The sequence below is a fragment of the Salvia splendens genome, chromosome 7, assembly GCF_004379255.2.
Source record: "Salvia splendens isolate huo1 chromosome 7, SspV2, whole genome shotgun sequence".
NCBI lineage: Eukaryota > Viridiplantae > Streptophyta > Magnoliopsida > Lamiales > Lamiaceae > Salvia > Salvia splendens.
In genome coordinates, this window is record NC_056038.1 from 25683949 (window position 1) to 25696501 (window position 12553).

Genomic DNA, 12553 nt, shown 5'->3' on the forward strand with positions numbered 1-12553 from the left:
ATTTTTTTTTTTTAAATTTATTTGTGAAGCCAATGACATTGTATTGTATTGGACAATGGAGTTGACTAATAACTTTTGTTTTTTTATTCTAACCAATGATCACATTTCCCTAAAAATGGCAATCTTGTAAATAATCTTAAAATTCTCTTTTTATATTATAGGTATAGATTACACATTAAAATTCGTATTTTTTAAATTCGTGTTATTTTAAAATTGATCTATTTTAAGGGACGAAGGGAGTAATACTGAATAATTTGAGTAAAATTATCTTTTCACTTTAGTTCGTGGCCTACTTTTAATTGTGGCAAACAAAATCGGCTAATTCGACATATTTAGGCCATCCACAATAGGAATAGCCCAGCAATAGCTCAGCCATAGCCTAGCCACTGCCACATCAGCAGCACTAAAAATCCTCCTGCCACATCATCAAAACAAGCAAATAGCCCAGCAATAGCCCAGCCATAGCCTAGCCACATAATATCCACATCACTATTAACAAATATATACAAAATGAAATAATTAACAATCACACAATATGCGAAATTTAATTTACGAGACATATACGGGAAAAGTTCAATAATACTATTAAAATTTAAAAAAGTACAATAATTTAAAAAAAGTACATTAATTTTAAAAAAAATACATTAATAAAAAAGAGTGACAATTCACTCCTCGTCTCCGTCGTCGTCGCCTCCGTCGCTGTCGCCTCCGTCGCCACCATCGCCGCCGCCACCATCGCCGTCGCCTCCGCCGCCTACGCCGCTGCTGCCGCCACCGGTCTCCCTCCGTATAGCCTCCAACTCGTCCTGCAGGCTCATGAGCAAGGTTTGAAGCACGCTCTTCTCCACGGGATCCGTCGCCACCCGCCATTCGGCCATCGTCTTGATCAACTGAGCGCGCGTTTGGGCGCGAGCGAAGAATTTGAGCTCCTGGGTGGATTGGCCAAGGGGGGATACCGACTGGACCTCCTGGGAAGCCCCGGCGTTCCCTCTCGCCGCCTGCTGAGCGCGCTTGCGCCCAATCGGGCGAGGTCGGCCATCGACCGAACGCGGCGTGGGGAACTCCTGCGTCGTCTCGGGGAGGTCGTGGGAACCTCCGCTGCTGCCGCTGTAATCGCCGGTGTAGTTCAGTCGTTGCTTCTTCGGCCAGCCAGAGTCGACACCTACTCGGAACTTCTCGGACTCGCTCAGTACAAGATAGTAGTTCCAGTAGGTGAAGTCCTTGTATAAACCCTTCAGTGGGAAGGCTTTCTCCGCTATTCTCCTGCAGTCATCCTCCGTTTGGCCACTGCTCATCATGCGGAGTGCGTTGGTGTACAAACCCGAAAATCGGGAGACCGCCGCCCTGATTCGGTTCCAGCCCTTCCGGCAATCCTCCCCGTTGCGGGGCCTCCCCTCCGGGCAAAATCTCTGGTAGGCTGCTGCTATCTTGCCCCACATGTTGACGATCCTTTGCTCGTTCGAAACGAGAGAATCGTCGCAAACACTCACCCACGCCTTGCTGAGCGCAACGTTCTCGTCCTCCGTCCACCTCCTCCGTACCTCCTCCTCACCCGGCTGCGACGACTCGCCGACCTTCTTCTTGCCCTTCTTCTTTGGGGCGCCACGCCCCGGCACTGCCCCCCCTTGAACTAGAGTCTCCGGAGCTCCGAGAGTATCAAACCCCAACTCATCTAAGGAGAAACTATCAAACCCCAAGGGTGTTTGGGTCGATGTGTACGAAGACCCAGTCGAAAAATCAAAACTGGCGCGATAGACATCCCCCGCCGTCGCCGGGGACCCCCCAGGAGTCCCCTGTGTAGCCGGTACGACCCCCGGAGTCCACTGTGTCGCCGGTACGACCCCCGGAGTCCACTGTGTCGCCGGTGCTCCCCCGGGCATCATCTGCATCCCGGGTACCCACCCCGGTATCGGCGGAAACCCCCCCGGCGGACTCCCCCCCATTGGGGCCCCGGGCATCATCTGCTGCCACGGGTACATGTTGTAGTACCCGGGCACCTGACCCCATCCACTTCCCACAGGGATCGTCGAAGTTTGTGACCCGCTACTCCCGGAACTAGGCTCGTTGTTGAGATCCATTTCCCGTTGTTGATCTTGAACAGAAATTAAGATAGAGAGAGTACTCGTTAAAACAAGTAGTGCGAATGAAAATGACGAGCAAAGCGCGTATATATAGTGTTTCGGAAAAAAAAAATTAATTTTCGCGCTAGGCGGTGCGCTGGGCGATCCGGGCGCTGCAATAGCGCCGAACGGACCGCCCAGCGCTGCGCGGTTTCTCTCTCCACTCAGCCGCTGGGCGGCTGCAATAGACCGCTCAGCGAACCGCCCAGCGCCGGCGCTCGGCTGGGCGGTCGCTGGGCGCCTATTGTGGATGGTCTTATGCTTTATACAAAGAAGTATATAATATTGAAGAGAACATACAATGAAATGCAGGCTAGAGCATTTTTAAGTTCAACTCTAAACACTTTTGTTAAATCTCAAAATGTTGGAACATTTGACTTGAACTACCAAAACTGTATAAAGCATGATAACTTGAGAATATTAAAATGCAATTTATTTTCCATTTAACAATAAATTTATCCTTTCTACTATTATTCTTACCTCAACCATTTATTTGCCAAATCTTATAGGGTGAACACGCCCAGTTCTCCTTATATACCATATGTTGTACTAAGTTCAAAATTGATTTTGCCAGTGGTACAGAACTAAGACCTATTATAAGCCATCGGAAAATTGACGACGAAGATCATATATGCATACATATCATTACAGAAGTTTAGAAATATTATCAAAATAATCATAGAAAAAATTAGCAGTTAATCATGTAACAATTTAAAGCTACTCACTTTTTTCTTTCCTAAAAATATCTCTTAACTTTAAAATTTACATAATTCACTATTTAAATTAATTTTCATAAAACATATATATTAAATTAAGGTAATGCAATGAAGATTCTAATAATGTCCTAATTGTATATGTTCACATGAAGAAAATTGATAATGTATTTGCATATTGAGTGTTATAGTATATATTTCACACTAAAATAATAAATATTGAATATTAATATACACACTGTAATGATACATGTTGAGTGTTGAAATAATACTCGAGCCATACCATAGATTATACATTTATGATGTTATGGTGAATATTCATGTTACTCATTGTGATGATTAAAACAAAACACACATTCGCAATTGATTGATAGTACTAAACATCGTTTATACAAATGTATCAGTATAGTCTAATGTATAAAATTACATACTACTACTATATATCATTAGGATAAAGTGGGAGAAATATATAGAAAAAGTGATTACAGATATTATTAATAAAAAATGAGATATAACTAATTAGAAAAAGAATCTTATTAAAAATAAAAGAAGATTAATTTTTATAAATAATATAAAATAGAAAAAAACACGAATGCTGATTATGAATGTAGGTAATACAGTACATAATTTTAGAAAGGGTAAATATGCAATAAAATTATGAAATTTGGTTAAATTATAGTTTATCTAATAACTTTAAAAAATACTGGTAGTAGTTAATTATAACTTTAACATTTTTCTTAATTACCCTGTAGCAAAAAATTTAATCATGCTCCGTAGTACTACATTTTTAAATTTATCAACTACGTACATATGCAAACATTAAAGACGTGATTGACTAAGTGTATTAAATGACGTCGTTTGAATAGCCGAACGTTTTGTTCGCATGGTATTTTTTTTACTAAATCATATTGTACATAATTTCCTCCAAATTATAGACTATGAGACAATTGAAAAGAGTCAAAGTTTTAATTGACCAATTTAAGTTACTAAGATAGACCAGAATTTGACCAAATTTCATGATTTTATTGCCTATTTCACCTTTTAGAAATATGATTTGTCCCACTCTATAAATCAAGCTTCAATGCATATTTAAAATAATGCTTATATTCAAAAGTTTTGCTAGTATTGTTATGTTTATGGAAATAATCTTTGGAAATGTAGAAAATCATATAAATTCCATGACTGTACCACTAAATACCCCTGTTTTCGAATAAAAAGAAATGCAAATCATATTTAAATGCCTGCATCAAATACTAGAGAAGGAATCAGCGGTTAGTTTAACTTGCAAAATATCGAATGAGTAATATTTTTTATTTTAAATTTCTTTTATTCATAACAAAGAATTAACGTAAAAAACCATGTTCTTAATTGCAATTAATTTTCTTATTTATTCAGCTTCCGAAGTTGATCCACCTCTATCATTTATTACAGTAAGCCGAAGCTGATTAATTTAGACAAAAAATTATGAAAGAAAAAAAAGTCAAACTAAAATTAGATAAGAAGTTAACTGTAATTTGCAGATGTGTTTGTGAGTATATTTATATAATTAGGGGTAAAACTGGAGGAGGTTTTCGGTGGGTTGTTGAGACCTTCGGAGCGAAATCGAGGCTTTGTCTTCTCTTCTGAGTTTACAGACACTCTCTCCCTCTCTCTCTCTACACATATATACGCACAACCGACACGTATGAATAGGCCATTCCTTCCCTTTCCTCAATTATCAATTTTGATCTGTAAGTCAAGATTTTCTGCATCAATTCGGTAATTATTTAGGTCCTATGTGTTGAATTGATTCACAATTTTGCAGAATTTTCGTGTTTTTGCATCTTCGTGTACCGCGTTTCGGATATTGGTGGACTTGTAAAACCCCGGATCTTGTTCGATTTGGATTGTTTCGGGTTGTATTTTGTGGAATTAGGCGGGTTTTGTTCCTGGATCTGCGTGTTTATTAACTAGCTCGGATCAATTAGGGTTTTGAAATTTAGGGGTGAGTTTTGTGGAATCTAAAGTTAGGTTTGGTTGAATGGCTTCGAATCCTCCATTCTCGGTGGAGGATAATACTGACGAGGATTTTTTTGATAAATTAGTGGATGATGACGACGATGTGGACTTTAAAGTCTCCACATCGGCGGAATCTGGAGGCCGTCATGTCGTGTCGGACGGGAATGAATCTGATGAGGCTAAGGCTTTTGCCAATTTGAGTATCAATGAGCTTGACGATCATGGTGAGGTTAATGTTGAACAAGTCTCCAGCAGTGATCGTAGCGTAGTTGATGATTTAAGTGCAAAAGTGGAGACAGCTGAACAGATAAGCAAAGTTGAAACAGGGGAGAGGCATGGAATTCCATTAGTGTCAGCTGATTCATTTGAATTTGGTACCGTGTTACAAAAACTGGAAAATGAAAATGGCGGTGCTAATGTTTTGGTCAATGCTGACAGTGGTGAGGCTGAAAATGTGGGTGTCTCTGACATGCCAGTGCTGAGCAAGACAACTAGTGGTAGCGAAATAGGGGCTCGTGGAGTTAAAGAAGTTGCCTGGAGTGCCTTTAATGAGGAGTCGGTTCAGAATGATAGCAATGGCTTTGGATCATACTCAGACTTTTTCACCGAATTCGGAGGGGAAAATCCATCTGAAGCATTTAACAACACAGTGGGGGTTACTTCAAAGAATGGGTTGCAAGATGCTGTTGGAAATGATGTACATGGATCCACTTATATGGATACTGCAGACAATTACGGGCAGTACAATCATACACAGAATGATAGTATTGCAGCAGATCAGAGTTCATCTGTGCAGGATATGAGTAGCACCCAGTACTGGGAAAACCAATACCCAGGTTGGCAGTATGATTACGGTACTGGACAATGGTATCAGGTTGATGGCTATGATGGGGGTTCTACTGTGGAAGGAAATGCCGACTCTAATGTAACTTCTACTTGGGGAGGGGCTGGTGGGCAGGTTGATCTCTCTTACATGCAGCAAACTGGTCATTCTGTATCTGGAGCTGTAGCTGAGGCTGGTAAAACAGAGACAGTTTCTAATTGGAACCAGACCTCTCTGGCGAGTGATGCTACGGAAACAACAAACTGGAATCAGGTGTCAGAAGTGAGTGGTAATAGCAGTGTGGTTTCATCAGACTGGAATCAGGCATCTAATGATAATAATGGTTACCCTGCTCATATGGTATTTGATCCTCAGTACCCTGGGTGGTACTATGATACTATTGCCCAAGAATGGCGCGCTTTAGAGTCATACGCCCAGTCTGAGCAGTCTACTGCTCAAGTCCACGATAAGATGAGTAAGGATGATTATTCATTTACTGATACATTTTCTCAGAACAACACACTGACAGCAAGCAGTTCGCATGATCAAGGTAATAATTACAATCCTCAAATTTTTGGCAGCCAAAGCCCAGATCAGAATTGGTTGGGATCTGCTAACAACTACAACCAACAAAACTCAAGAATGTGGTTACCTGATAAAACTGGTACCGCTGGGGAAGCTGGTTTACAATACACTGAAAACCAAGTAACGGAAAATAACTATGCACAGAATGTTTCTGCAAGTCTGCATGGAAGTCAACAAAGTAACGCTCATTATGCAGTAAATGGTCCGTATTATGAAAATCTAAGCCAACATCAGAACAACAACTATTCTATGCCTTCCCAGTTTGTTGGCGGAAACTTCAGCCAACATTTCAATGACTCCAAAGTCAATCAAAATGACCAGAAATACTTTTCAAATGACTTTTATGGCAATCAAAACGCTGTGAACTTCTCTCAGCAACAGATTCAAAATACTCCAATGACATACAATCCTGCGTTGGGGAGGTCATCTGCTGGTCGTCCTGCTCATGCTTTAGTTGCCTTTGGTTTTGGTGGCAAGCTCGTTGTGATGAACCATAACAACTCTAATGAAAATTTGAACTATGGAAGCCAGGTATGTGTTTGTGCCATTCTCATAGGTTCTGTTAATAACTGGCCTTGTATTACATGCTTATAAAATTTTATTTTTCATGAAGAATCCTGTGGGTGGCTCAATAACTGTTCTCAACTTATCAGAAGTTGTGACTGGCAACATTGATGCTGTAAATCATGGAAGCACTTATTTCCAGGCTCTCTGCCAGCATTCTCTTCCAGGTCCTCTTACAGGTGGAAGTGTGGCCACTAAGGAGTTGAATAAATGGATTGAGGAAAGGTTAAATTCTGAGCCTGCTCATATGGATTACAGAAAGGCTGAAGTGTTGAAGCTGCTCCTGTCGCTGTTAAAAATAGCCTGTCAGTATTATGGAAAACTTAGATCTCCTTATGGCACAGATGCTGCGATGAAGGTAAATTGTTAAGTCAAAGAAGGATTGATTTACTTTTGTTTTAAAAGCCATTTTTCTTTTTGTCATCAATATCTGCTTCAAAAATGTGGTAGTCTCTTTTTGAAAATTACCACTAATTCCATGAAATATACTGGAGTACATAACAACAGCTGCCTGACTATAATAATTATTTTCTGTATGTGTGGTGTATCTTATGCTATTCCCTTTTCTCTCCGGGTATGTCACTCGTCTGATATTCACGTAACAGAATAGTTTTATACTTAACCACCGTTAAACATGTAAACAAATAAAATCAAATATTAACCTTCTGTTTGAATTTGTAAAAATACATAGCCACTGAATCAAATATTCTAGTAACTTGATAAGTTGAGTGGTGGATATCAATTTTTTTTTCTTATAACTATTGTTCTATTACAGTCTACAGAAATTAGTTGCTTATATATCTGCAGCCTTGGTGCTTGTCATTACTTTGATTTCTATGTCCGTATTTTGATCATTTATTTTTTCAAACAGGAAAGTGATGCTCCAGAATCGGCGGTTGCCAAACTGTTTGCTTTTGCTAAAAGAAATGGGTCACAGTTTAATCAGTATGGTGATATTACCCGATGCTTGCAGCAACTTCCATCTGAAGGACAATTGCAGGTACTCAATCATTTACCGTACAATAGCATGTTAATTGTTTAATCAATAATTCTATATATGACAGATAAAATTCTGTTTTAGGCCACTGCTGCTGAGGTTCAAAATCTTCTGGTTTCCGGAAGAAAGAAGGAAGCTTTAGAATGTGCACAGGAGGGACAGTTATGGGGTCCTGCCCTTGTTCTTGCTGCTCAACTTGGTGATCAAGTTAGTTCATCTCAAACCTGATTCCGGTTAATAAATATTTGAATCCTGTCTTGGCCTATGTATCTTTATTATAACTTTGTTGACGGAAAAACATATGCAGTTCTATGTTGACACTGTCAAGCAAATGGCACTTCGCCAGTTAGTGGCTGGATCACCCTTGCGAACACTATGCCTGCTCATTGCTGGCCAACCAGCTGACGTCTTCTCTGCAGATACTGCAGCTGTTAACAACATGACTGGTTCTATAAATGTGCCTCAACAACCTGCACAGGTGTGAAGTAAATGCTTTGAAAAACTTTCTGCGATTTTTCCAGAAGTAGTTTTAAAAAATTAAGCTATAATAGTTGTTTATAAGGGTTGAGATTGTGCTGCATGCATCACTAGAGGATCTAGTTGGATATTCTATCTATTTCCCTCTGTTTCTTAATTTGTATGTTGTTAGATTTGGGCAGCATGTTAAGTTTATCTCCTCTGTTTTGTATTGCCAACTACCCAGTTGGCAATACAAAACATGTTAATTTGTATGTTGTTAGATTTAAGCAGCATGTTAAGTTTATCTCCTCTGTTTTGTATTGCCAACTACCCAGTTTGGAGCCAATTGCATGCTGGACGACTGGGAAGAAAATTTGGCTGTGATAACTGCAAATAGAACAAAGGATGATGAACTTGTGCTTATCCATCTCGGTGATTGTTTGTGGAAGGAAAGAAGTGATGTATGTCTAGTTTCGCTCAAACTATATTTTTTTTTACTTTTGGTAGTTCCTTCAGTCCTTCCTAACTCGTGAGTTAATGAATTACTTTTGCTTAGATAATTGCTGCTCATATATGCTATTTGGTTGCGGAATCTAGCTTTGAGCCGTATTCAGACAGTGCAAGATTGTGTCTCATTGGTGCCAATCATTTAAAAATGCCACGGACGTATGCAAGTCCAGAAGCAATTCAGGTTTGCCTGAGTTACCATTACTGGGCAGAGCAGTCTTTACCTTTTGATAACATGTAATCCACTACCTAGGGTACTGAGTCTGAGTTTCAATCAGCCTGGAAGGAATTCTATATGAAAAACACAAATATCATTTTAAATTCCATTTTTCTGACAGTTTTCTTGCTCGAGTACGTAGTATTATCCTTTAGCACTCTCCTTGTAGACAGGGTTGTTTACTTGTTTTTACTGCTCCAACAAGTTTATGTTACAGTTGGGTCAACTATTTGTAGCATACAACTTACATCTACTTTGTGTTAACAAATTTGAAGAGTATTTTTCTTCCAAGGCCATATAAACTGTGGTTGTGTCTTGCAGAAGCATAATAAATTAAATAGTTTTATTGTTAGCTTATATTTAGTACATTGATATTAGCCCCAACTGCATATATGACCTTTGTGTGTTTGACCTTTGTGTATTTTAACAGAGGACAGAGATATATGAGTATTCAAAGACACTTGGGAACTCTCAGTCCGTTCTACTTTCATTTCAACCTTATAAGTATGTATATGCACTCATGTTGGCTGAAGTTGGGAGGACGTCGGAGGCATTAAAGTATTTATCTTATACCTAAAACATCTTTTGTGGATTCTTGTCTTTGTTTTACGGATTTCATCTTTGTTTTCTAAATTATTTCGATGTAGGTACTGTCAAGCGGTACTAAAATCGCTTAAAACTGGACGAACTCACGAGCTGGAGAATCTAAGGAATTTAGTTTCATCCCTTGAGGATAGGATTAAAGCTCATCAACAGGTCAACTTTGCTTCCTCTAATTTACGTCATTGATTTTGGTATATTCTTAAATCTGGAACCTCTTTTGATGCAGGGAGGATTCTCTGTAAACTTAGCTCCCAAGGAATTTATCGGAAAATTGCTAAACCTTTTTGACAGTACTGCACATCGTGTTGTTGGGGGCCTGCCACCACCTGCACCGACCTCAGGCGGTGCTGTTTATGGTAATGAGAATCATTACCAGTCCAGTGGACCCAGAGTGTCGAGTAGTCAATCAACAATGGCTATGTCTTCATTAGTTTCCTCAATCCATGGAACCTATAAATGAATGGGCAGCTGATAACAAAAAGATTATGCACACAAGAAGCGTTTCAGAACCTGACTTTGGAAGGAGTCCGATGCAGGTTTCTTTCAGCCCTTTTATATACTATTTTACCTGAATATGCTTATTCAATATGTTGAATGATCTCATATGTTTCTATAAATAATGACATGATATCTTCTTTTGACGAGTAGAGTCAGGCTGATCCATCGAAAGAAGCAACTTCTGCTAGCACACAGGACAAAGCATCAGCAGGAGGTGGTACATCTCGCTTAGGGCGTTTTAGTTTTGGATCTCAGCTCTTTCAGAAGACTGTTGGTTTAGTACTCAATCGTCAAGGTCGCCAGGTATATTTACTGAGCTCCCTGTTTTCCCAAAAACATGCCTTAAATTTACTTTATAATTTCAAGTATGCATTTATTGTTTGGTTGATCCTGTTTTGTACTTTTTCCTAGGCAAAATTGGGTGAGACAAATAAGTTTATTATGATGAAAACTCAAGAGATGGGTGGAGGAAGGTGTCGATCCTCCAGCACCAGAAGCAGCTCTTCCGCCGCCACCAAAGGCTTCAGTTTTTCAGAATGGAGCATCAGAAATGAATTCATTGCAAAGTGAACCTCGTAACAATGGGAACCTTGAATTTAAAAGCCCAAGCACTATGGATAATAGTCCAGGAATGCCACCACTTCCTCCAACAGCCAATCAGTACTCTGCACGTGGAAGGATGGGTGTTCGCTCTAGGTAAATTCTTTAAAACTACTTTTGTAATTCGTGTTGCTACTTGGGTCTCTTCCATTATGTGCGGAAACAAAACACTGTGTAATAATGCTGAGGTAAGGACTTGTTTGGTGCTCTCGGGTCAGGCATTGGGGATTGAACTTATATTAATTTCTCAAGCTTTTCAGCTTTATCTCCCATGAGAACTGATGTTGCAACTGTTTGAAAGAGAAGTTATCAATCAAATACTAATACTTAGCTCTTATCTGATTAGTTCCCTCTTTTAATGGCCAGGTATGTTGACACTTTCAACCGAGGTGGCGGGAACACAGTAAGTGGGTTCCAGTCGCCTTTTGTACCTTCTGCAAAACCAGCAGGTGGCATCAACCCTAAATTTTTCGTTCCAGCACCAGTATCTCATGCTGAGCAGCTTGTCGTTGAAGAAAAGCAGAATGCTTCCACCACTTATGAAAATCCTTCTTCCTCTCCTCCTAATGACTCGTTCCATTCGCCAACTCCCTCATCTTCCATGGCAGCCATGCAAAGATTTGGAAGCATGAGGCAACATATACAACAAGGGGGCAAATGATAGCTCCTTTGCGTTACATTCACGGAGAACTGCTTCATGGGGTGGGAGCTTAATGACTCAATGAGCCCTCCCAAATAGGGGACAACCTCCGGGAGAGCCACTGGGGCATGCGTCCTCCATCTTTCCAGGCAAAGTGACACTTCGCTAGCAGATTCATCAGTGAGTGGTGGCAGTTTCGGAGAAGAACTACAAGAAGTCCGAACTCATATATCCTCAAGATGTACATAGCAAATTTATCCATACAGCCAGAGCCTGTTCAAATCACAGATTGTCTGCAGCAAGTGATGGAGATCGACAAATTTTCTGTCCTTTTATTTTCTTTCTCCTTTTCGATAGCCCTTTTTTTATTTTTGTGGCATCAATTATATGTTTTGTGTTTTACTATTGTATTTTAAATGTTAGTTTGTTATTTAGTAGCCAGTACTATACTTTATAGAGGTTTGCTCATCATTCAAAATGAACACTGTTCTGGTCGCGGGAAAGCAATAGCGCGCGAACTGTAAACATTCAAGCAAAGAATAGGAATGTTACGCAGAGGGATTTTGATAAGTTATAAACAGTTGAATAATATTTAACATTTTGTTTCATTTGCTAAACACTGATTTTGATGGTAGTGTTAGTATTTTGTTTCATTTGCAAAATCACTGATAGAAATAATGTCTTGAAATATTCTCAACAGTGATACACAAAGTTCCAGCACATGTATCACGTATGACACTTTTCTACATTGTCTTTTTATGACGTAAAGATAATGATTGAATTATTTTAGATACAATGACACCTAAACCAAGTACACGATTGCGAGATTTTACAGAAAAAAAAATCTTAACTGTGAAATTTGGTGTTCCAATCGAGGGCGGTATACTCTGAAATGTCAAAAATCAGGCTGATCAGGTGCTCGAGGGAAGGGTATTGCATCTCTTATATTGTCGACCCCAGTAGCAAACTGCACAAGCCTCTCGAAACCCAACCCGAATCCGGCATGGGGAACTGTCACACAAGAATAACACAGGGTGTTATTTTTAGTCCTGTTGGTAGCAGTTGTAATCCCATAATTTAGAGGGCAAACTTAGTCCTATATACTTGGAAAGTATGCAATTTCTGTACATTTTGCCAGAAAGAAACTTAAATTTGGGGCCTTTTGATACTAAAGCCTTAAATTCCTATACCAAATCTTCAAATCAAACTTCAAGATTGATTAATCGATA

The 12553-nt window shown here is 39.6% G+C and overlaps 1 protein-coding gene across 1 annotated transcript in view; it reads left to right on the forward strand.

The window, feature by feature from the left end:
* The first annotated feature begins 4377 nt into the window (after positions 1–4377).
* Positions 4378–12553, forward strand: part of LOC121741991 (protein transport protein SEC16B homolog) — a 12977-nt gene continuing 4801 nt past the window's right edge. Inside the window, exons 1-11 of the mRNA XM_042134993.1 lie at positions 4378–4563; positions 4638–6770; positions 6853–7161; positions 7675–7803; positions 7885–8007; positions 8108–8278; positions 8595–8720; positions 8816–8950; positions 9414–9541; positions 9631–9739; positions 9813–9927. Of these exons, the coding sequence (XP_041990927.1) occupies positions 4854–6770; positions 6853–7161; positions 7675–7803; positions 7885–8007; positions 8108–8278; positions 8595–8720; positions 8816–8950; positions 9414–9541; positions 9631–9739; positions 9813–9927 (3262 nt within the window). The 5' untranslated portion in view covers positions 4378–4563; positions 4638–4853. The remainder of the gene's footprint in view (positions 4564–4637; positions 6771–6852; positions 7162–7674; positions 7804–7884; positions 8008–8107; positions 8279–8594; positions 8721–8815; positions 8951–9413; positions 9542–9630; positions 9740–9812; positions 9928–12553) is intronic.